The 26868-nt window shown below is 38.4% G+C and overlaps 1 protein-coding gene across 1 annotated transcript in view; it reads left to right on the top strand.

Moving 5' to 3' along the window:
- LOC124713710 (GATOR complex protein MIOS) overlaps window positions 1–25845 on the top strand; it is a 215384-nt gene extending 189539 nt beyond the window's left edge. The window contains exons 14-16 of the mRNA XM_047242970.1: window positions 7802–8012; window positions 14569–14753; window positions 23977–25845. Of these exons, the coding sequence (XP_047098926.1) occupies window positions 7802–8012; window positions 14569–14753; window positions 23977–24073 (493 nt within the window). The 3' untranslated portion in view covers window positions 24074–25845. The remainder of the gene's footprint in view (window positions 1–7801; window positions 8013–14568; window positions 14754–23976) is intronic.
- The last annotated feature ends 1023 nt before the right edge of the window (window positions 25846–26868 follow it).

Raw genomic sequence — 26868 nt, 5'->3', positions numbered from 1 at the left:
CACGGGTAGGAGCCATAGGGTAGGGAGATGGGTGCAGAGGGAGCCTAGGGCCTGACAAAGTTACTGCAGAGATCAGGAGAATGATCGAAAGCTATTCTAGATGTGATAGGCAAAATTTCAACAGAATGGATCTCATTTCAAGGCATGATTTTAGAAAGTTACAGTCTTGTCGAAGTAGCTGATTAATACATTCAAGACCACGATAATACTGAGTGACAAATTGTGTGCTCTGAAATTGTTTTTTGGAGGGATCAGCAGTTTCAGGATTGGATGCGATGGCCCAGGAAACCTGCTTTTGGACATGGCTGGTGGCATAATTATGTCCAGTGAAGGCTGAGGTGAGAATGGTGGTGCACTGCTGTATAGTGTCTGCATCCGAACAAATACTTTTGCCTTCAATGCCGAGTCTGTTTGGGAGGGAACGATTCACATGGAAAGGATGGCAACTGTCAAAATGTAAGTACTGTTATTTCTTAGTATGTTTAATGTGGACAGAAGTGTGGAGTTGCCCTTCAGTGAGGACAAGATCAACATAAAGGAAAATGGCATGGGATTTGGAATAGGACCATGTGAAATTAATTGGGAGAAGGTATTTAAAGCTTTCAGGAATTGTAACAGGTCAGCCTCACCTTGAGTTCATATGGCAAAGATGTCATCAATGTATTTAAACCAAACCAAGGGTTGAAGGCCTATGGATCTGAGGAGAGCCCGCTCCAAGCGATCCATGGAAAGGTTGGCACAGGAAGGAGCCATCGTTGTTTCCAAGCCTGTAGCCCCGATCTGTTTTTATGCTGCCCCTCAGAGGTGAGGTAGTTGTTGTTAAGTATAAAGTTGATTAAGGTGAGTGGGGAGGATGTGATAGGTTTTGAATCAGGTGGGTGGTGACTGAGGAAGTGTTCAGCAGCAGACAGACCATGTGTGTGGGGGGTGTTGATATAGAGGGAGGTGGCTTCAATGGTGACAAGTAAGGGGGAGTGGTGGGAGTGGGACGGGCATGGAAGTCAAAGGATCTAGGAAATTGTTGGTGTCTTTAAAATAGGTGAGAAGTCTTTGTACTATAGGTTGCAGGTGCTGATCAACTAACGCAGATATACGTTTCGTGGGTGCTTTGAAGCCAGCAACTATATGACTGCCAGGACGATTGGGTTTGTGGATCCAAGGAAGGAGGTCAAAAGTGGGAGTGCGTGATTTGGATGGGTTAAGAAGTTCTATGGATTGACAAACATATGCTGTATACACATTCTGACACCATAATAGCCATAACCTTGTTGAATATATTCTGTACGTCTTATCAGAGCATGACTAGGTATGCATGTTTTCCAGTCTGTACTGTTTTCCCTGCATCTTCAGTGTAAAATATTGTTACATAATAACTATTTTCTGTTTTCACCTGCCTTTAACCATTTAAGGAATGTGATAATCCTACTAGAATCGTGATCAAGCCCTTGCTCCTTTGTAACCATCATACCTCGAGTATGTTCTCATATTTTCTAGCAATATGTCATAAATCTAGTTCTTGAATCTATGACTGAATGTGTATTACTGAAGCCTAAAGGTAACCTGGACAACACATTGGGAATAACACTTTTAATTCCTTCTATATTATTGACTTATGTGTCAAACTACTCAAGGAATAAGACCCAAGTCATAAGTCAGTGGTGTAGCTATACATAAGAAATGACAACATTCGATGGTCAGTGTATACTTTAGTTTTGTTACCAGCTAGTAAGTATCTAAATCTCTTGAAGCTCCACACGGCCACTGACGTTCTCTTCTCCATTACTGTATAATTCCTTTCATTTTGATTCAGAACCCTTATGGCAGAACTACAATGGTTACCTGATTCGTCAGATACATCTCCCTGAAACACTCCACAGACAATTCTATAGTCCGATATATCCTTAGATAGCTTAAACACTTCTTTGAAGTTTGCATAGTATAATAATTAGGTGTTCATTAAGTCTTTTGTGATTCTATCAAGTGTTGCACATTCTTTGTCACTCAATCTCCACATTGACTTTTGTTTTAATAAGTATGTAATATTAAGATTATTTATGTTTGTATTTGTCAGAATCATCCTAAAAAATTGACCAAACTTAACAATGACTTTAGTTGCTTCTTACTTTTTGGACAGGGACATTTGACTATGGGATTCACATGCTGTGGGTCTGGTTATAATCTTGTTGCATCTATAATATGATCCAAAAAGTTAACCGCATTCTTATCAGATGCTGACTTTGACAACTTTACCATAATGGCTTTTTGTCTAAACTTAACATATATCTCCTCCTGTACTAAGAGTTGATCTATCTAATCCTTGGAGGTAATGAATGTGTCATCAACATAAAGTCATATCATTTTTAACAGTTCTTGACTTGAGGTCAAATCTAAGGCTCTCATAAATACTGACCATACATATTATGCTCGACTGATAACATGCAAAATGGAAATGATATACTTTCGAACAAATATACAGAATACTTATGTGATTTGGGGCAGAGACTGACCTGCCTCATTTCCATAGAACTTAATTTATTGCGTATCACTGTTCATGAATTATCTTATCACTGTTCATGATTTATCTTTAATTAATTCCATATAGCACATCATGACGTAACAGTTTGCAGCTGTGTAAATTCTATAGCAGGGGGAATAGAAAGCATTCTTGTTATGTTAAGCTCATGCCATACTAAGCCAGGTGGTGCATTGTTTAGCAGACTGGATTCGAATTTGGGTTGATGACGGTTCAAATCTGCATCCGGCCATCCAGATTTAGGTTTTCTGTGATTTCTCTGAATCCCTCCTGTCAAATGTAAGGGTGCTTCATTGGAAAAGGCACAACGGATTTCCTTCCGCAACTTTGAAATATTCTGAGCTTCAGCACCATCTCTAATGACCTTAATGTCAACACTGCGTCAAACATTAACTGGCCTCACTTAACTTCCGGCGACAATGTCCAGCAATTTCTCAGCACGAAAGATAGTTTCCATTTGATATTTCCATGATTGAGAATTACTTCTGTCACATTTCTGGATACTGAAAAGCTTTGATTGATCCGTCTTTTGCATTTTAACTTTCAAAGTGCAAACCATCAATGTAATTGAATTCTCTTCAAAGACTTGATTGACTTAAAGAAAATTAAACATTATCCTAGTTAGTAAACACTTTTTACAGGACCTATAGTCTGTTGGACAGACTGTAATAAAGTTAATAGAGTTTGGAGTGAACAAGTTTTATTACTTGAATAGAGAAGAATGTACTTTAAACACAAGACACAGAACAGAAGTAGTAACTCACCATGTAATTGTGGTATTGAGTGGTAATTGTGGTATTGAGTGGTCAACAGATACAAAAACAAGACCATCCACACTGCTAAGCTTTCAGAGTGGCTCTTCAGAGGAAATGAATACATACATGCATAGGAACTTTAGAAAGTAAGTAACACATGTTATTCCTCACTAAGACCACAGCTTATCAAGAGTGGTGAATTGTCAGGTCTGCTGCATAAGGGATAGCAAGTGAATCACAATGTGCAATGGAAATGACACTGCAATTGGAAGCATTCCCCAAAGATGAAGTATGCAAAAACAGTACTATTCGTATGGCCAATACGTGTAATTGCACTCAGTGGCCTCAGGCTTGAGTTCTGGCCAGATTGGAGATTTTCTCTGCTTGTGGACTGTGTGTTGTTTTTTCATCATTGTCCTTCATCATCATCACCGATGCGCACGTCACCCAATGTGGCATCAACTGAAGTAAGACTTGTAACCCGGTGGCTTAACTTCCCCGGATGGGACCTCCCAGCCAACAATGCCAGATGATTTTTTTTTCCTGGTAGTATGTAGACCAAATGCAATGTTGCGTCAAACTATAGTGAAATGGTGTCGATAATTTGACTCCTTCTGCATTCTCAACATCCTCTCCTTAGTCTCCCTCTTCCCCTGTTCTATTTCCCTCTTTCAGTTTACTCTCCTAAGTGATTGTGCGCCACTCACAACTTCCGCTGCCTCAGAAATAGTCATTATTCAAATAAATTTCTTTCTAGATAATAATGGAATACATCGATAATTTTAAAAAATTTGTTTGCACATAAATTATACATGGATAAAGGAATTATTGCTCTGTGCAAGTATAAAGAATTATTTGTTAATTTATATTTGTTACTTAAAAGATGAGTAACGTAGAAGAGTGGGCAACCTTTGGTGACCCGCGGGCCAAATTCGCATAATTCATTAAGCTTGTGGGCCCCCTCATCATGACGCAACAAATGGTTCAAATGGCTCTGAGCACTATGGGACTTAACATCTGAGGTCATCAGTCCCCTAGACCTAGAACTACTTAAACCTAACTAACCTAAAGACATCACACACACATCTGAGGCAGGATTCGAACCTGTGACCGTAGCAGCAGCGCGGTTCCAGACTGATGTGCCTAGAACTGCTCGGCCACAACAGCCGGCATGATGCGACAGCAATGCTCATAGGGCTGAAGTCAAAACTATGAAGTCTACGACTTTAATGTTTATGGTGCAACGTACCAATATGAATGGTACTCCTTCCCTGACATGCCAAGCCACCCCAACAATTTAAGGCTCAAAACACATGTTTTTGAGAGTACATTCATTTTATGTTTACCTGGAATTCCTCCTCCAGGCCAGATTGAAACCAATCGTGAGCTGGATGCGGTCCACAAGCTGCTGGTTTGCCCACCTGTGATGTAGAATATCACCACATTTTCTTTGAATACTTCTCAAACAGAAATGTGTCGTGTCATATGTAACCAGTGTTTGTTCATGTGGCTGAGTGCAGTTTGTATTTGATGAGAAATTTGCTAATGCTTTATAAAGTAGTGTGCCTCATAGGCTCAGAAAAGTTTCAGACTGCCCATAGGTTTGATCCCCTATTGAACCTATCAGTTTTTATGTCTCTTATCACTTCTTTCACCTCTTACAGTGGGAAAAAAATGCAAAGTCAAGTTAGCAGCTACTCTCCTTACACAGCCATATCAAATTAACTCTGCACTTGCCAGTGGTTCCTCCACTCCCTCTCTTATGAACATTTGAGAGTAGTCTGCATACCTAGGCAAAGATGAGAATTTAGCCAATGGAGACTAATCTCCAACACCTTCCTCAGCTGTACTAATGCTGCTAATCCTAGTTGATATGTTTAAATAGTCAAGCAATTCTCTTCTGTTTGTGATGCTACAAACTCAATGATTAAAGTATGAACTCAGTAGTGATTGGTAATGATACTATCAACAGACTTAAAATCTAAGGGCTCCTAAAGTGACATTAGCGATAAAGCGTCACAAAACTTCAGAAATGTGATTCTTTGTGGAATGCTGTGGATATCCAAAATAATTAAATGTTTTTTGGACTAACTCTGACTAGGAAATGTCACCAACTTGTCCTCATATCTTAAGGAGGAAAAAAGCACACTTGCAAGATATCAGCCCCAGCAATTGATCTTGCATGAAAATTTGGGACATAATGCTGGTAGTACTCAGTTATGACCTTCTGAAAGTACAGTTTTGAACTTCTGCATGCACAGGATGTTTGTCAGTCACTCAGACCCACTGCAGCCCCCTAGTGCCTGAGCATATACATTGGAGTTAGTAAGATGTTTGTGAAGCACCATCTTTGCATTATTGACATGCTTTGTTCATTATGTCAAAGTGTCCATTTTCTGACCTGTAGCATGTGCCAGAGATCACTTTGATCTGAATGTTTTTGTGTTGTGATTCAAAAATGCAGTGTAAATGAATGAAACAAGTTAATATCTAATTAAATAAGTATCATAGTGATATTTAACCACTAACACAGCTGTGGTTTTTCCTTTTTTGTGTATTTATTTTAAAGCTCACAATAGTAAAGTGAATTATGTTTTCAGGAGATGTGCTATTCTTCAACATGATTGGCATGATTAAGCTGTTTAACTTCATTTCATAATAATTCTCCAGTTGCGTAGATTTATTCATTTTTGTTCTGATGTGTACATGTAGCTAGAGAATATTAATGCAAGATGGTCATGTTTCCTTCTGAGTAAGCTTGTGTTACAAGGAGGAGTAATTTTGCGGTCCAGACCTAGGTTTGTGCAGTTACATAGTGCTTTGGGATGTAAAAATTTCATGAGGGACGTAAAGTACATAAGAGGTCTTAATATTGCAACACACTGGCGGCTGGAGCTGAAGTCTTTTTTCCTTCTGGTACATCATTGTTTTTTTTGAACTGCAGTGGATTATTTTCAACAAATTTGAACTGCAGTGGATTATTTTCAACAAACTTCATGGGAGAATAAATATACTGTTGAGCTGTAAACAGATGTCTTCAAGATCATTGTGGGTGTGCACCAATTATGACTCTTACAGCAATTTTTGAGCAATGAAGACCTTCTTTCTTAAATATGAGTTACCCTGAATGTTACTACATATGACATTACTGAAAGAAAATATGTGAACTTTCAAGGAAGTGAAAAATGAAATGTCGTGTGGCTAAGGCCTCCTGTCAGGTAGACTGGTCGCCTGGTGCAAGTCTTTTGAGTTGACGCCACTTTGGCAGCGTGCGTGTCGATGGGGAGGGATAATGATGATGATGATGATGATGATGACGACAATGACAACACAACACCCAGTCCCTGAGCAGAGAAAATCTCTGGCCCATAATTAATCTCTTTGCATTTTAAATTTACCTTTTATTCATAACTTTTTTTGTTCACAGATGATGAATAAATGTTTTTATTTGTGTAAGTGAACAAATTTTTTCCAATATACATTTTTATTTGTTATTCATGAATAATTATAATAATATTTATCTGGATTTGTTGTTTTTCATTTTTTTATTTCAACCTCGCGACTGGCTGATCTCAACAATGGCAAATTGCTATTCCATGTGCTTGCTACTGTCTGTCCCTCCCACCATCAACCCTTTCTCTTCAACAATCCTACTGTTCCCAGCCGCTTTTCTCCCCTTGCCCACTCCACCCAATATTAGCCCTTGTGCCAGGTGAACTGCAGTGTCAGGGCAATGTAACTATGCAAGTTTGTGTGTGTTGGTATGTATGTATATTCTGCTAGCTCTGAAGGAGGACTCATTCAAAAGCTCGGCAACATTTTCAGTTTCACTCTTCTACCAACCACTCCATCCCTCAACTATATGGTGTGTTGTTACCTTTACTCTTTCCATTATCAATAAGACTAAAGCAATGTGTAACCAACATTTCAAAAAGAAAATGTACTTTAAGGGAAAAAAAAGAACAAAGCAGAACAAAGGTGTTATCTGAATGGTACAGAAATTGGTAGATGTGATGTACCTATACAGACAAACAAATGATTCGATTTCAGAAAAATTGGATGACGTATTCAAGGGATAGAGCTTCACAAATTGAGCAAGCAGTTATTCAGATTGGCATTGATTGATATAGTTGTTGGATGTCCTGCTGAGGGATACCATGCCAGATTCTGTCCTCATACAGTTCATTATCTTTATGCTGTGTCCACACAACGCAGTAGCCAATTCATGTCCTGAACTAAGTTAATGCTGTCTCCAATAACTTTATTGTTGATGAGGAGATAGAATCTAACCTTTCATCCTTCTTCCTCCTTTCCACAATAACTGTGGTAACCACATACTTAACTTTTATTTTAATTATACTTACTTTTAGTTACTACTTGTTGTTTTGTGACTTTTTCTCTGTCAGATTATATTTCAGATTTTGACTACAGTAATGTTTATTCGTGTCAAAATAAATATTAGCGGCATTAAAATTAACTGTGTAGTAATTTGTTTTCAATATATGTATTGCAGTTACCGTGATTTACTGGACACTTGGCAGCTGTGGAATCAAAGAGCACAATTTGACATTGTATTCAGAACGTGCTGTCCCAGTAAACCACCAGCACAACAAGTTTTCGTCTCATGCAACTTTTGTGGCAAGAGCATATCAGCACAGATGCAGGGTCATAATAAAAATAGAGGACCATTTGCTCGTCTGGGTACTACAGCACAAAAACTGAAGGTCAGTCAGATTGCCATTCTTATACAAAATTGTCATTGACCCAAAACAATTGGTAATGTATTGTCATGTCATAACAGCAATCAGGATCAAATCCAAAACCATGGACTTCAGTGATGCAAAGCACTTAGCACTGAAAGCACATTTATTACGAACACCAACATACAGACACAATCGAACTGATCTCTTGGATGGAGAGTGCTGTTGTTCACAAGGGTGTACTGAAAAGTAATGCCTCCTAATTTTGTATTCTGCTCTCAGTTTTGTTTGAGATATTGCATGTCATGCGTCGCTGATACAAACTGCAAAACTCTGCCACTAGAGGGCTCTGAATTGTAGAGTGCAAAATGGCAGCGTGTGATGTAACTGTGTTAGTGTGTGAGAAACAGGGCATAGTAGTCGAGTTTCTAATTGCAGAAAACGTGCCTGAGCATGGAGGTCAGTGGTTCTTAAACAACATTGTGACAGGTGATGAAAGCTGGTCCACCATTTTGGGCCTGAAAACAAAAGAGCATCAATGGAGTACCACCACAAAGGATTGCCAACACCAAAAGAGTTCAAGACCATGCCATCAGCAGTCAAAGTCATGCTCACAGTTTTCTGGGATGGCCATCAGCAGTCAAAGTCATGCTCACAGTTCTCTGGGATGTTCGAGGTGTGGTGCATTTGGAATTCGTGCCTAAAGATGCCACCATAAACTCTGCAAAGTACTGTGAGGCTCTCAGAAAACTGAAAGTGTGAATCTGAAGAGTTCGTCGACACAGTGAGCATGACAATACTACAACACACATGAGTGCTGAGACATTTGGAACAATCTGATGCCTGATGTTGAATGCCAACAATCACCCGCCACACAGTACCGATGTGGCCTCATCTGATTTTCAGCTGTTTCCATAAATTAAAGAACACTTTTAAAAAAGTGGTGCAAGCAGAGATGAGGTTGTGGCGCCATCAACAAAGTCAAACGTTCTGCAGTGACTGTATCAGCAATCTGGTCTCTCATTGGGAGAAATGTGTTTCTTGCCAGGATGACTGTGTTTGGAAACTATTGTGTAGAGTTGAAGGATGTAAAATGTTAATAAAGTTTGCTTTATTTAAAAACCTTTAAGAGTTTTCATATAAGGAATTTGTAACCATTACTTTTTATCATGCACTTGTTTACAAACAGAATATTTCAAAATATACAAACACTATAAACACAAGAAATTTTGAGAACATCCAGAAACGGTATATACTAAATAACAAATAAATGATGGTGGTTGGGTTTGAACTGGCAACCCGCAGCATGACAGCTAGTGGCAGTAACCACTATGCCACACTGCATGCAGCACAGCTCATGGCATTGTACCATTCTTGGAGAAACAGCACCTCAGTGTCTCAGAAATTCTCATTGGTGCTGACTACAACACCATGGATCTTGATCTTCCCATTCATCCTATGTATGACAGATCCTCACATTCTGGTCATGTTGTCTAGTCGTCTTTACTGTAATGAGTACCGAAGACAGCCCCTATCGTGGAAGCTTTGCGGTAGTCGAATGGGTCTTCAGGTTCCTCGAACCTCCTATCATCGATCTGCACCTCTGGACTGTAATATGCCTTCATATGGAGGACTTGGATATGTCTCTGTGCTTTTGTCTTCATGATGCAGGGTTGTAATCCTCATTCATATGTGATGCCCAGCAAGCATTGAAGGGTACAGTGTAGTCCAGAGTAGTGCTTTAGTAACTTCTGTAATAGTTCCACTTTCCACACAGGTGTAAAATGCCATACCAAGGCTCAAGGGCTGTAACTCACTGGTTGGTGCTTGTCATTGTTGCTTGGTCCTTCTCCTGGGCATCCATTGTCCATATACAAGCCAGGTCTCTTTCTCCTCTGACCCAGGTATGTATTTCACATAAATGTTATGATTATTGTCAGTTTGAAACAGGAACAGTGCCCATTATCATTTTAGCCTTGTGATTGTGAAGCTGGTAGAACTCTGTGAAGTTTGTAGTGTCTCATTTTGTGTGTGTTATACGCAAATGTCACAACAGAAAGAGTTGTATTCAAATCTCTCATTTCGACATCAACATACATCGAGAGCATATTTACCAATGTCTTATTAATATGTTCTGTGAGCCCTTTCATCTGTGGATGGTAGGCAGTTATCATCCTGTGGGTGATGTAGCAATGGAAACTGCCTCTGAGACTAGTCAGGACTGGGAATCCTTTCCATGCTCAGAGATCATCAAATTGGGTATTACATACTTCAAAATGCTGTCTTCTCCAAGGAACCTTGTAATATCTGAAGCTTTGGCAGACAGTACAGCTTTGGTGACAGCGTAGCGATTGAGGGAGTTAGTGCAGACTATTATCCATTAATTCCTGTTCGTTGACATAGGGAACCTTCATAAGCGGCCCATTCAAATTTAGTGGAATGGTGCTGCTGCAAATGGAATCAGTATCAGATGCCACAGAGGTAATTGTGGCACACTATTCTGTTGCTATCATTACCCAAATAATGTCTAATGAATTGGTGGACATATGGCTCATGATACCTGTATCTTATCCTGTCCAAAGTCTTCGCGAATCCCTGGTGACCAAATGTTGGAATGTCATGGAAAACTTCAAGATGACTGGCTGTAGATTAGCTGGGATAATGAGGAAACATTTCTGCCAATCAGATCATAGTTTCTCTTACACATTGTTCCCTTTATTAATTGGATTTCTCCTTTGGTCAGTTCCTCCTCCTTCAAGGCTTAAGTGGTCTCCAGCAATGCTTGGATCTTTCCTCTGTTTAGCAGCAATGTTGTTTAATGCAGTGATGACTGAGATTTCTTCCATGCTGCTTTGTTCCACAAAAGGATTGGTTGAAAGGCAGTTGATGTCCTGTTTGCATTCATTTTGGTATATTACTGTGATTTTGTACTCCTGCAGCCACAGAGCTCATCTTGCCAGTTGACCCAACGGAACATTCAGGCTAGTCAGCCAGCATAGAGAATCGTGGTCCAACACAAAGATGAATGGTTTGCCAAACAAACAAACTTGTTGGTGATCCAAACAACTGCAACCCTCTCTTTCTTGGTTGCAGAGTAGTTCATTATAACCACAACAAAAGTGTGAAGTTCAATATCAGTATTCTCCTCATACAGTGTTAGAACTGGAAAAGATGTTAGCACCTCCTTGAGGACAAGGAATGAACTTTTGTGCACCTTGTTCCAGGAGAATTTGGTGTCTCCCTGCAGTAGTTTTCACAAGGGATGTGCCTTCATACTAAAGTTCTTCAAGAAACACTAGTAGTACAACCACATACCAAGAAATATTTTCAAATCACGAAGTGGTGAGGAGTTGGGAAATCTGGTACTGCTCTTATTGTCTCTGGATTAGGACCAACTCCATCGCTATTCACCAGGTGCCCCAGGACTTTTATTTTTTTGAAGAGGTGTTTTTTCTGATTCAGGCAGAGGTCTGTCATCTGGATTCACTGAGATATTCTTCAGATATCCTCGAAAAAATGACACTGTCATCCAGGTAGTAAAGACATGAAGTCCTTTTAAGATGTCAAAGAAGGTTGTCCATTATATGTTCAAAAATGAGTGGAGCATTACATAGCCCAAATGGCATAACTTTAAACTCATATAACCCATCAGGAGCTGTGAAGACAGTCTTTTCCTGGTCAACCTTGTCAACCTCTATTTGACATAGCTTGTCTGCATGTCTATAGTTGAGAAATACTTTGCTCTTTTCAAGCAGTCTGGGGTGTTATCAATGTGCAGCACTGGGTAGACATATTTCCTCATGATTTTAGTCAGTCGATGCATAAATCCCATGTGACATCCTTCATGTTCACAAGCACTACAAGAGAAGGCAAAGAACTCTTTGAAGGTTCAGCGATGTCACCTTGCAGCATGTTCTCTACTTTTACCGATTTATCCATTTTTCAGCTGTCAACACCCAGCTATTGGTGGCAGCTATTTGATGGATAATTCTCACTGTTGGTATGTTGTTTTACCATTGGCTGCTTAGTCTGTCTTAACCACTCTGGATTTGAAAGCATCCAGAAATTGTGTCAGGTTGGCTAACAGTTGCTAACATTGTTCCTCAGTCAAGCCGAATCATTTTGACATTTCAATAGTAGCTTCCTCCAATGCTTTGTCTGTAGCGGTAGCAGAACATAATTCTTCCTCAATGGCAATGAGCTGCCCATCGTGGATTGATTTGGATGTTCCTGTGCACATGTCTTTAGGTGTGAGTTCCAGCTGCTCATGGCGATTAGTGATACAAGGTTCTCTGTGACCACCTACAGTATGAATTATTGTTGCTGGTATGTAGATTTCTTTGGTCAGATTGAGTAGCTTTTTGCAACTGACAAAAGCTTTGCAGTTATTTAAACATCTAGATTGACAAATGGAACTTTGCTTGTTGATGACAGTCAGATAACTTCATCTTCGAAGGTAAACAACAGCTCAGAGCAACTTTTTTTAAGCATGCTTATGGGAATAGCTTTGTCAGTCTGGAACTCTGTTCTTCCATGGTCTTATCATGCTTGTGATGACTGCAAGAAGATCCATCCACCCAAGAATAATATAATGAGGACGTTCTGCTAAAATGACAAATTCAAGGGGCTGTGTTCTGTCATTGGTAGTTACTGTTGCAATACATGTTCATGTGACTTGGACATATTTTTCATTTGTGACTCTTAACACAATCATTTTCATATCACGGAACATAGTCTTCATTAACTGGTGACAATAAAAATTTGACTTTGCAGAATAAGAAGCTCCTGAGTTGACTACCATCCAGACATGCCTACTGTTGGTGATGACATTGATGAATATACTTACGTCTTGGTATCTGTCAGCAGTGAATGATTTTCATTTTGTGCATCTTACCTCCATATATGGTCTTCTCACTTAGTTTTCTGAATTAAGTTGCTAGGGTATCTCTTTACAGTGACAGGGAACACCTACAGCTTGTTGGGGAGTGACCTCAACCCGGGGTACAGTGGTAGGATTTGCTCCACAGGTGGATTGTAATTGTCTGCCGTTGACAGGTGTGAGTAGAACTGCTTGGTGATTGGTGTCTGGCAGTGTAGTAGTTGTTGAATACTTGTTTTCTTTCTCTGCAGTAACATACATGTCTATGGCATCCACAGAGGTAACATTTCTGTGTGTTGTCCTCTGTCCTCCAAATGTCTTGTTCTTCTGTGGGACTTTATACTCAGCAGAGGAATTGGTTATACCTTAATTGCCCAAAAAATGGGTTGTTACTCAATGACTGCAGCATACGTCTGATTGATAAGAGTCAATCTTCCTGGCGCTTTCTACTGGTGGCAGAGATTGGTGCTAGATACACCTTTTCAATATTCCTGTTATCTCCTGATGTGTGGGGTCGACATTCATGGCTGCTCTTTTGTGCTTACTCGGTCTCTTGGTTCTGGCTGCCATGAACTACTGTATTTCTTCTATTACTGCTTGGTGTGTTTATGGTGTCTTCCATAACTGCTGTAGGGACCACATTCAGGAGTTGTCTACTTTTGTTTGACCTTTTCTTTTGCATTTCCACAATGCACTGGCTCCACCTGATGAATTCCTTCGTTGTTGTAATATCCTTCAACAAAGAGCTTGGTATTTGTCTTCTGTGAAGCCTATCATCAAGTGTGAGAAGCTGGCAGCTTTTGTTGTACTCGGATTCAAAGTACGACATAGGGCCAAAACATTCTGTATATGGGACTGTGTCATTTCCCTGTGGCAATGGGCCCTGTTCTTCAGTTATTCTTCAACTAAATTTCTCCGGAAAACTCTATTGGATGCCTGATGTGCTGCAGATAACTTACTGTTGTTTTGGAATCCGTTGGTCTCCTGAACATATGAACATAGAGAAGGAAGTACTATTTGTATGCTGGTTCTTTCTATTCCTTGTAGATGATGACTTTTACATTGCCTAATTGGAACCACAGTGTTATAAATGCCCTGAAGTATCCAACAACTTCACCGAACAATGCCACGTTGTAACCACAATCAAGTCCAAATCCCAAAGCAAGACCACCAGTGTAGCACAACATTTCCCGCTGAAAGCACGTCTGTTACAAATGCCAACATATAGATAGAACCAAATTGAACTCCTAGATGTAGAAGGCTGCCATTTATACAGACATTGAGTTTTCCAGGATATAAAAGCATTATTAAAAAAAAAAAGGTCAATAACCTTCCAGAAACAATAAATACTAAACAACAGATAAATGCTGGTGGTTGGGCTTTAACTGGGGGCCCGCTGTATCCCAACCAATGACACTAACTGCTACACCACGTTGCATCAAGCACAGCTTGTGGCAGTATTTTTTTGAATGAATTGGGTTGTATCCATTTGCTAATTGACACAAAACAGCTTTTTCCTAGTTTTCTGAATTAATTGTGCAGTACTCATTTAATTATGTGACATCTGATAACTGATCTGCCGAAATTGAAAATGTAAAGAGTTTGGCGATATTTGATATTTTCAAATATTTTGTTTTTTGTTATTATACTGTGTTTATTATTTTATATCTTATTTGTATGACAGTTGCCTTGTATTTTTAGATGTCAGCATGCCCTCAGTGTCGTAAACCATTACCACGATGTGCTATTTGCCTCATGCATATGGGCACTGCATCAGGCACTTGCCCTGGAGGTGTGGCAAAATTGACGGAATTTTCTTCATGGTTCACTTGGTGTCAAACATGTCGTCATGGAGGTCATGCTGGACATATGGCTCAGTGGTTCCGGTAAAGTATTATTGCATATTAGACCTGACTTTCTCCCAGTGTATACACTGTTCAAATAACTGATGGGAATGCAGGTGAGTGACGTTGTTGACAACCACTGTGAAATTGTTATTGCGGCAAAAATTCCGACATTGAAAGAGATTGATTTAGACAAGAAATCTCAAAAGTTTGTCATTACAGTTGTCTTCCATAGACATCAAGAATGCGTGATCATGGGAGTATCTTTTGATCACTTTGGCCCACACCACTCAAAGATAACTTTGAGACAAATGCCAATGTTTACTGCTATAACAGTTTCCAAACATTACACATTAGTAATTAGTTCTGCAGTGGCACATATGTAGTTCAGTTCATTATTCATACATATCTTTGTACTGTGTAACTCGGAGTAATCTGCTTCCTGCTGCTGCTGCTGCTGCTGCTGCTGCTGGAACCGTCATTGACCAGGTCCATTTCATCTGTGAACTAGATCAAGTTATGTGAATTCCATGAAATAATCCTGTTACCAAGTCATTTAATAGTGGTTTATTTATGACAAACTGCACCACTTCTTAGTGGGAGCCCACTCCACATGACAGGCTACATAGTCACAATACTGTATTACAACAAATAGATTATTGCACAGACGTGTGATACACTGGTTGCGTCTCAAAATTGCCTCCAACTGACCTCCTCTGAGCCTTGTGCTCCTCCTATTTATAGATTTTTAATGATGAGGACAAGAAAACTACAGTCCAAGTTGATAAAATTAACAATTAAAATTTTAACATTAATATGAGTAACTATCCACAAAACCTTGCTGAAACTGGCATATACAATAAAAAAGATTTTTACATAGGATATACATCATCTTTTAAAAAATACTGAAAAACAACAATGCTAACCTAATTATTCTTAATTATGGCTTCATTACTGAAATAAAAATATTGCAAACATATATTTGACAAACATCAGTCATAAGACAGAATGATAAAGCCCAATGAGGCCTATGAAGGATTTTACTGTTGCAAAGTTGCTTCTTAATTTCATTGAATGCCTCTTGACATTTAGTTGTCCAATCCCAAACTGAATTTTTCTTTAGAAGTTCTCTGAGACATGGTGCATTAAGTGCCTGTGTACAGACATATTTTCGGTAAAAGTTTGCCAAACCATAAAAAGATCTAAGTTGCTTTTTATTTTTGGGTATCGGAAATTCCTCTATGGCCATGAGTTTATCTTTGTCAGGCAGAATCCCCTTTTCACTAACAGTGTGGCGGCCTAAAAATTTTAATTCTGTCACTCCAAATTTACATTTCTCTAAATTCAGAGTCATACCCCCCTGTCTAAACTTTTTTCCCAATTTGCCTTAAAGTTTCAATATGTTCTGTCCATGTGTTACTAGTTACTAAAATATCATTCACATAAATTACCAATTTGGACAATAATTCCCTACGTAAGACATAATCTAAAGCACAGATAAATTCAGCAACTGAAATGTTAAGTCCAAATGGCACCACACAATATTGATAGCTTTTTCCATTATATAAAAATGCAGAATACTGTCTTGAATTTGGTTCTAAAACAATTTGGTGAAACCCTGATGTCAAATCTAGACAGAAAAAATATTTTGTGTCACTGAATTTATTCAATCATTCCTCCATGGATTCAGGATGGTCAGTTTCCTGTTCAAGGAATTTGTTCAAATGGCGAGAATCCAAAACAGCCTAACACTTCCATCTTTCTTAGAAACAGCAACCGGTGGGTTATTGTACTGGCTGCTGCTCCTTTCCACTATCCTCCATTTTAGCATCTTCTGTAATTCTCCATCCACTAATTTTCTTTTGCAAATTTGGGCCGTATATGGTTTGATAAAAAATGGATCATGCTGTTTCATTTTTAATTTACAGACATAATTTTCAACTCTTACTGGCTTATTACAAAAAATGTCACAATATTCCCACAGAAACTGATCTAAATCTTCTCTCTCAGAACTAGATAAGCCATCTGCAATATTTACTTTGCATTGACTAACTGTGAAAAACTATTACTATCAAAATTGTCCTCCTATTCCTCCTCTAAACCTTCAATGCATATGTCATCAGAAAATTCAATTTCTCTTATCTGATTACTGCAATTTTCTGTACACTTTAAATGTAATTTGGCCTCATCAGAACTACCAGATTTTGGTTCTGTGAAATATATTTTTAAGTTTTCACAATAAAAAATTGCATTTGCTTTTATTATCCAATTCATTTCCAACAGAACATCTTCATTTAGGTCAACCACCACAAAACATCCTTGTTCAAACAATAAATCCCCAATTAAAAATGAAACCAAAGCCTGTTTGGAAATTGGCTTGCTGTACTTACCTGTAGCTCCCTTAATCTTAACACCTGTTACAGGAAATTCTACGCATGAAGCACTGTTTTTCAACCTTTCTCTTAATTTACCAGATATACAACAAATAGGACTACCTGTTTCTATTAGACACATGCCTTTCCAATTCTCAATTGTTATTTCAAAATTGGACCACCAGATACCTCTTGTTTAGCAGCTTTCACTTCCTCCATTAATAAATCATTTCCTATTTCTTTAAAATCTAAATTAATGCATGACTGTTGCTTGTTCAGTGAAGCTGTTTGTAAATTACACAAAGACATGTCACTATTAGATGGAATTACTTCTGGATCTGACAAACTACTGCTTTCTGAGTAAGAGGACTCACTAATTATACCTTTCTGACTGCCTGAATTATCACGTACCTCATTGTTTATTTGTGTGTGTTCCACGACTTCATTTTTCTCATATTCCAAATAATCATCATCAAGAAACGATGCTCTAACAAAGGATATTACTGTATCCCGCTACTGCAGAATAACACTTCAACAATAAAACATAAACGAGAGAAAGAAACAAAAATAACTTAAATTGCAAAGGAAATGCGCCATATACGACACACAGTGCTCACACAAGTGTCTGCCAATTGAAGATGTGTCAAAGGCTTTAGGAAGACTATGCAGTGCTTGAGAACAACAAATTGCCTCCAATAAGCGTGAAGGCGCAACTGTTTACATTTGATTTGTTTTAGCAGTTACGCGCGGGCGCATGCTCAATTGAGTTACGTTTGAGTACAGTGTGTAAACTTTTAGATAGCACACCTCTCCCTAGTCCTGAATCGGTAGAAGTCGGTAAACGTCGGGAGGCTTCGGTAGGCACGCAGTTTCGACTGCTGTCAACATTACGTAGCTGACTGTGTTGTACAAGGTAGCCATTGTCGTCTGCTTCGTTATTGTTTTGCGCTGTAAGGCTCTGCGTGTTTTTATTGTGCAGTTGTGCTAAACATTATCAAAATGAGTGAAGAGGCAGTTGCTTGCCCATCTCGGGAGTCGCCAACAACCCCTACCGGTAGGCCTTACCGTTAGAAGGAAACCAGTATTACGTAGTGAGGCTCGCAAAATTATATTGCGTTTGATTGAATGCTGCGAAAGGGAAAGGGAGCAGAAAAAATTGCTTCACCCCATTTACAAATCTTCAGTGAGAGCTGCTACATACACAGGACAAAGCATGCGTAGCATTGGAAGATTCAAACAGTTTTCATTGCAATCGGATGAATGGTTTGTGAGTGCATAGTAGACAAACATATATATATATATATATATATATTTTAATGTACATGACGATTTCAGTTTCGTTTATGAACAACATTTAAAGCGAGTTTTACTTCCAAGCCTTTCGTCTGCTTTCGTGTAAGCATGACGAGCAATTTGTAGTGCCAGCACTGCAACTGGTAGGCGTGCCTTGTCACCCCCCCCCCCAACGGGTCCTCTCCCCTCGCCAGCCAATGCTTGCTTCCTCCTCTCCCTGCGCTCCCCTCACAGCTCTGCCATCTTACAGTTAACACAATGTAGTAGATTCTTCCGCTTCTGGCTACAGGAAGGTGGCTGTGCCTGTGCAAGCATTTGCAGCAAGCAGCTGGATGCTACCGGGAAAAGGGGGCGCCAAATTCATATCCTTTAGGGGGAAAAAACTTGTTTCACAAAGCGCCTAGCATCCAGCGCATGTTTGTCTATCGATTATTCATATGATTTTGAAACGCTTCCGTGTTGGTTTTTGAACATTTTTGAACACATTTTAAGATGATTTCTGAATGAAACATAAGTTGATTTTTGAATGCGTGATGTCTCTGTCGGGAGAATCCTCGTCGTATCTAGAAATAAATTTTCCACAGACAAAAGGGGACGGGGCTATACGAGCTGAGCGGACTAAAACCGAATGGATGAATGCCAATCGCTGTTTAATTATGTGGTTGATTGGGTTTGCGACTGATCATTGTTTTATAATTCCTAGCGAAATCCATAGAATGAGACTACCAGAATGGAAATAAACATCTGAGAGGAATAACAGGTGAGAAAGATAACGTACTATCTTCTCAGTGTATCCAAGAAAATGAAATTTTGACAGAAGATTTTTGGCTAGATCGCTACCCTAGTACGGACCAGTTGTACAGTCCCTGACTAGCAGCCGCGTATGTTCTGTTCTGGAAGTAGCGCGGAAAACGTGTTGTTCGAACACTTAATAACGCCTAACCGGAAAATAATTGCGGGATAACTAAACCTGTGATTCTGGCAGGGTTAGTAAAGTTAATCGGCGAACAAATTTTGACAGTGGTAGCAATAGCTACAGAATTGATGAGATTGTTTGTTAGAACGAGGAAGGAGAAGAAACGGGGATATCACACAAATTATGGAAGAATTAGACGATTCCAAATTTATATAAAAATTTCGTAATACTAATTTTCGATCTCATGCTTGAGAAGCTGGTGCGTATGAATTAAATGTGAAACTGTTTCCTAACATAAAGCTTTTTGCTTGTAGTAGGCCTAGTAGGCATTTGATGTTGGTACTTCGTGGATTATATTCTGTCGTGTTATAAAAATGGCCATTTGTGCCAAAACAGTCTCATTTATTTGGTGTGTTACAGAATTGCTGCCATATTAGAAAGGCCTATTTTGTTTTATCTAGCAGACAGTGACAAAATAGACATAATCAGATCGAGAAACCGCATCAGGCTTGGGTATTATTTGTATTAACAGCTTTTTCAGTATTAGATAATGACATTTCGACTTTTCATGTAGCAAAACGTTTGACGAACTTTGATGAGGTAATAGATTCTTTCACAGAAAGGAAAGCACGCCATGTAAACATTAGAGAGAAAAAAAAATCATAGGCGCTAAGGTTCGAAGAAATGTGTAATTTCTTGCTTATCTCTTGTCAATATTAGTTTTATATATCCTATATTTAATTTTATGTCACACAAAACAGCAAGTTGTTAACTAATTGGCAATAAAGAGTTCAGATATTCTGAAGAGTTCATGTTCTCTCGATTACAAATAATCCCATCTGCTATTAATTGCGAGATTTTTTTAAAGAGGGGCAGGCTGTCAAACAGGCCGACTGGGAGCAGGAGAGGAACCACAGGACGTTTCAATTTCCACTCTCCTGAATATAGTTTTGACTTGCGGTAGAAAAATGCTTTATGAAGAGGCGTGGCACTGCACTTTGGCATACTTAAGACCAAATAATATGTCTTACATTTCCTCGAATACATATGTTTTATGTTTCAGACTTCAGAAAGATGTGCGTTACAAGGTGAACATATTTTGAAAATTCGATTTTTTTTTTGTATTGAGCCAGTCGCAAATGTCGTAGATCCGGGGCTGATGCGCAGAGCAGTCTGAGTTATAGTGGGTAGTCTCCACGTGACCCGTGTTTACATTTAGTGATTTTGCTGTATCCCCTTCTTTTACTTTCACGTTAAATTAAAACAAAACTGGTATCTGTGGCCGGGAGCTATCAAGTGAATTAAAACACATTCACGTAATTACGGAAGGCTGAAATATGTCATTAGTTTCGGATTTTATTTTATTTCCACCTTTATGACAGTCAAGCATTAATCACCTTGCGGAGCAATGAAATTATTTTTGTCTGTTTGCTAAAGAAATTTGAGTTTTGTTAACCTTTTCCGCAGAGGCAGTCAATGTATTTGAAACGAAATGTTTAATTCCACAGTACTGGCTAGTTTCAACTGTTAGCTGCATTTCAGGTGCACAGTTTCATTTTCTAGCATGTATGGCATTATGCCATAGTAAAGAACCAAACATGACATAGCACAACACTGGTACTCCAAGAAAACAACACTGAAAAGCTTTTATCAGGTCGAGGTCTACTTCATTGGGAAGCTGGACATACGAATGTGCCCTTTAAAAGTATGCACTTTAAATGTGCACATTTTAATATGGTTCACGAAATTCCGATGCTCTTGCAGTATCCTCTGATGTCTTGTTTCTTTTATGACATAATGTATGATCTTTCAATGTTTTATACGTACGTACATACGGGCTTCCTGCGTCATAGCAGCTACGAAAGCGCGGTGTCGCCTGTTATGTGCACTTTTTAGCAACTGCTGAAATGAACCTATTTCTAACAGATCGCAGGAAAATATTGCAAATAGTGGTTTGAAAAGCGCTACTTTCAAAGTAAATATCCTTGTATGTAAGTTTAACTATGTGCAAGAATGTACCATGAATTTATTAAATCACAGAGCGATTGACTCTCATTTAAAAATCAACTCTTTGATGACGAGCCATTTAGAAGAATTTTGAACCCTGAAGATCAGACATTTATGTCATTAAAAATTTTACTGGCATATTTGTGTGATATATCATGAAGTGTAACATGCGCAAAAAAGATCAACAGTATATGCGAAAGCTTTTCTTTTCTTGTAGCAAAACTATGTATATTAATTTAAACTATTAACTTTCCCTGTTTGTGTGTTCGTGCTTCTTAACAGTCATGTTGCTGTTGGCTGACTACATCACGTGTCTTATGCTCTGAATAACCACTGCCATCGACGGGCGAGATCACGTGACATGAGCTACGAACAGCTTACAAATGCACATCGAAATCTCGATTTCAATGATTCGGAAAGTAACATGCGGTGTTTAGTGGAATTCCAATGTAATACGAAAATACGCAGTGTACATGTTGATGCACATCAAATATATTTCCAAAACGTGTATTTTTCCCTGAATTTCGGTTTCTAAAGTGCCGGGAAATTGCACACCCGTGTATAAAATCATAACCATTCAAAGGATTGATAAGGGAAAATATACTGTCACCCGGGAGAAAGTGTATTTTTGACTGGGAAATCCGGGAAAAATCTGGGATTTTTTTTGCCTTGTCCACGTATACACCCTGACTGATTTCTTGCTTATTTAAAACCTCTAAAACATTGTAACCTATATGCTCAGATTGCTCATTCTTATCATTACTCTCAGCCAAAATCTCCCGGACATCGATTGAAAACCACTGACTTCCATGTATCTTATCATCACTCATCAAATCATCAATACCTACTAACTGACTAACTTTATCTGCCAATACTTCTACAAAAATCATCCCATCAAGCTCCTCTTTAAACAAAATATCATTAACATTGTCATAATTATCATCATCATCATCATCATCATCATCATCATCATGAGTCACATGCATCTGCTTGGATCTCAGCTACAACGTCAAATCTCTCTACTGCTACATCATTGTCATCTGAATCATCTACTAAAGCATCAATATTTTTGGGTACAGACTTATCATTTTGGCTTTCTACTACATCAGACAAAACTGGATCGTCATCATCATTAACAAATAAACTAGCAGTACTATAATCATCATCGTAACTATCCTTGGATACACACTTGTTGTCAAATAAATTTGTCAGGTCCTCATCACTAAGCTTATAACTATTTTGTGTCTTTGTGCCACTATTACTCATTTCTTTTAACATATAGTTCCAAAATTCATATTGCTTATTTACATTATTAGCTTGGTAGTTCCTACTGTTATCTGTGTGATGTTGGTGGTGTGACCTATGTCTGTTTCTCCTACTCTTAGTGAGGTTACGTCTTCACCATCCAGAAACTGCTTAGCTACTTTCACTTTTAATGGTTCTGGCATACCAGGTGTGAAACTGTCTTTGCATTGATATAAGCAGTGCTGTTTTTCTGGGGGAATGCTGGGGGATGCGTACCCCTAAACTTTTGCGTCAACAAAATAATTTTTTTACGATGTCGAGGACTTGGAAGAGTGCCGAAGATTTATTTTACGGATGTAAATTTTTTATTTTATTTTTTCGTGTTGGTAATTGCAATACGAACGATACCAGTGCAATTTTTGGTGGGAAAAGTGATGTCATTGACTGTTTCAAGCATTTCAAAGCTACAGCAACCGTTCTCGACAACTGAATCGCTGGCAACCAGTTCAAAAAGCATGTAGTGCCCTTGCCCGCTAATAATGGACAATGGTAGTGCTAAATGGATATGTGTACGCTCAAATGCCGAGCTACCAATAGATGTCTCTATGGTCCCACTACATGATGATGCTGATGACGTCATGGCTAAAAGCAGACAGGTGGTATCTCATGCTTCAGTTATAAGTAATTTTTGCTGCATTATATCCAATGTCGGAGTACCCTCAAACTTTTTTTTAGAAAAAAAGCACTGAATATAAGAAATTTACAGGATGCAGCTTGACATCTCCAGGAAAAGTTTTTAACCGTACATTGGTACAAGGGTTAGCAAACAGGCTGTTGTTATTGTAACAATTAGCAACAAGGTTATTTCTAAATTATTTACCCTTAAGTTGACTGCATAGTTTTAATTTCAGATTTTCTGCTCTTGATCAACTCATCGATAACATTTGTTTCAGTGAATCTGACCCGTTCCTCAATGACGTCAATCCTATCATTTATTACTTTTACTTCTGAGTCAGTGACTTGATTTAAAAAATCAACTTTTGTTTCAATGTGGTCAACACAAATGTTAGTGTCGGCCAATTCTGTATTGATTGTATCTAAATTGTGTTTGAAAGAGTTTAAAGTTGCATAGATTTTCTGAAAGTTACTATTCATGCTCTGATTAACATTCTCTATGTTCTGATTAACATTCTCTATGCTCTGATTATTATTCTCTGCATTCTGATTAACATTCTTTTCCTTTGAAATTATCTTTCTGTGGCTAATGAAAACCTGCCATAAGCAACAGAACTTTTGGATTTGTATTTGATACTTTCTCAGCAGTATTTGCAGTACTGTCCTTCTCATGAAAGTTGTACCTCAAGATTTGTTATATTTCTGTATTTTCATAAGTTTCGTTTATTTTTATATTTTACTGTTTTTGTTGTTTCAGGGAGCATTTGGAATGTCCTGTCACGGCTTGTAATTGTCGCTGCTTGTCATTGGATGCGGCAAGCCAAATTGGTCCTCTACAGTTGTGTAAAGCGTGATACTTATAATTTTGGAACAGTGCAGTTCATTATTATTCTTGTCTTTGCCCGATAGTGCTATTTTCTTATGATATATGTTTTCAGTTGAAAAACAATAGCTTCAACTTCCATACCTGGGTAGTAAAGGGATGCTGTTTTTACAGAAGATCATTCTTGAAATATCCATACACAGCTTCATTTGTGGAAGTGGGGCAGTAGTTCTGCTTCAGCGCATATCTGATGTAGGCTGAAGGAGCCCATGTCCTTTTAATTCTGGCTAAGTCAACCACAGGACTGTTGCCTTCTTCCACAAATGAAGCAATGTGTGGATATTCCAGACATGGTCTTTAAGTTGAAACTGTGGAAATTGGTCAGCCATGGGACTGCCGCCTTCTTTCACAAATGAAGCGATGTGTGGGTATTCCAGACATGGTCTTAAGTGTAAACTGTGGAAATTGGTCTTATGCCCCTTTACCTCCCTGCTGCAAATATGTTTGAATGTTACTCTCGCTCAAAAGCTCTCACATGGTTTTGCTGAATTTGTTTTAAAGCCGAAAGGCAATAAAACATTCATGGCTATTAATATACAGTGGTGAAACATGTCCCAGTGACATTGTTGCATTGTGTGCAGATATAAATATGAGTGACTACTGTAACAGGTCTTTAATATTCCATCAGACTAACTGTTGGTTTGAGACATCACTCAACTCCAATAACTGTGATCTTAATTAGTGCACATGGTCTGTCATAACTGTAAACTTTCAACATTTTAATTCTTTTTTAATTTATCTTTTGTTCTTTGAACTGGAACAAATTATCCCCCCTCCCCCCTTTTTTGGTTTAAGATCAGTGTTAAACTGTACTTTCTGTAAGAATTCGCTCTATAAAGGTCAGAAGTGTGGATGCTGAGCTTCTTCTGGCAAATAACTGAAAATAAACTTTGTGTTCCTACCACTAATACACATGTATAGTAAACTGAATTAGCGGAGTCACTTGATAGGAACTCAACTTTTCTTTGTATCATTTCTGTGTTTAATTAGCTGTACTTACACTTACCACTACTCGTGTTTTGACTACTTCTGCTGCTAAAGCCATTGTTGTTATCTCCATTCTCTAAGGTCACAGTGTAAACTTAATATTTATTTTCTTTCTTTTGGAGCACTGTCTGTTGTTTGCTCACTTCTGATGTATACTCCACCATTATGGGTGCTTGTTATAGGGTCAACTCCTACATTTTACCTAATCCATGTCCACAGGCACATAATGTAGTAACTATTATTAGAAGTGGTGGTGTATCAGGCCCACAAGTCCTTCCATCTACAGTTTTGAGACAGATGGAATGAAGCTGTAATGTAAAATACCTGCACCAATTTGATCAATCACTTTGCCTTTTCAGTTTAATGTTACAATAACTGACAACCACATTATTGTCTATAATTAAATACTTATTATGCTGGGCAGATGGTCCAAAGAGAATAACTAATGCACATAAATCAATAACATTTTCTGATAATCTTTTTCTGGTTTTGCCCAGTTAATGACCCAGACATTACTAAAATTCTATCATTTCCTTCAATGGGTACAACAAAATTTCTTCCTTCTTGCTGTGAAGTATTTTTATTCACATTTCAAATACAGGAAAACTTACAAGTACCACTATTGTTCATAGAATGTAAATAAGATGTTCCTATTATTTAAAGAGCAAGAAGACTGAAATTATGGCATATTTTTGTAATTTCAAATGTTTTAATATTTGGTGTGTGCAATATGAGCATTGCTTTCTGTGTATATTTCATTTGCATGTCCTACAATATTCATTGTAAATAAAAATTTAAAAAATGAAAATAATGAAATGTCAGCTGAGGTTTGGTTTCCCCCCCCTTCCTCCTCCTTATTCTGATGTTAATTTCATTGCATATAACATGTTACCTTTTGAAGTGAAGGACCCTCATTCAACTGTTGGGCACAGCGTGAAACATTTCAATCCTTATTGTGTCAAGCTTCTCTGTCTGTTTATCACTGTGAATGGATAGTCTAAAATTTCAACGGAGGTGGTTCATTGGAAGACGAAATTGTAGGTATGTTAACTAAAAACACGGACACCAATGCTATTTTTGGACAGTTTATTCCCATAACATATTTAAAATGGATGATGCCAGGTATTATTCACGGTAGAGTCTCGGAATACATACCTTATCTGAAAAGGCCTTTAGAGGCCCAACGGTACTGACAGACTGCCTTGTTATCCTGAGATGACGGGCATCACTGGATGTGGATGTGGTGGTGAGCACACCGTTCTCCTGGCTGTTGTCAGGTTTTTTTTTTTTTTTTTTTTTTTTTTTTTTTTTTTTTTTTTTTTTTTTTTTTTTTTACTGGAGCTGCTATCTCTCAATCAAGTAGCTCCTCAATTGGCCTCATAAGGGCTGAATGCATCCCACTGGCCAACAGCACTTTGCAGACCCAGACGGTAACCCGTCCAAGTGTTACCCAAGGCTTAACTTTGGTGATTTGACTTTAACCAGTGTTACCACTGCGGCAAGACAGTTGGCTCCCAGAATATGTACACAGTGATAATTGGTTAATGCTTACATACAAATACAGTGCTTAGGGATCACAATGTACTTGTTTGCTCATCCGGCAATGTTTTACATTAACACTATTCTCAATAACTTATATAGTATTGCTACATGACATGCTTTCACATAGATTTTCACCATTATGATCGACATATTACATGATCTCGTGAATACACTGCTTATCTGCCGTGTCTGCTCTTGATTCTGACTGTTTATAGACTCTCTTTTGGTAGCAAAGTG

The sequence above is a fragment of the Schistocerca piceifrons genome, chromosome 1, assembly GCF_021461385.2.
Source record: "Schistocerca piceifrons isolate TAMUIC-IGC-003096 chromosome 1, iqSchPice1.1, whole genome shotgun sequence".
Classification (NCBI taxonomy): Eukaryota; Metazoa; Arthropoda; class Insecta; order Orthoptera; family Acrididae; genus Schistocerca; species Schistocerca piceifrons.
Note: the sequence above shows the minus strand (reverse complement) of the source record. Positions and strands in the feature narration are given on the sequence as shown.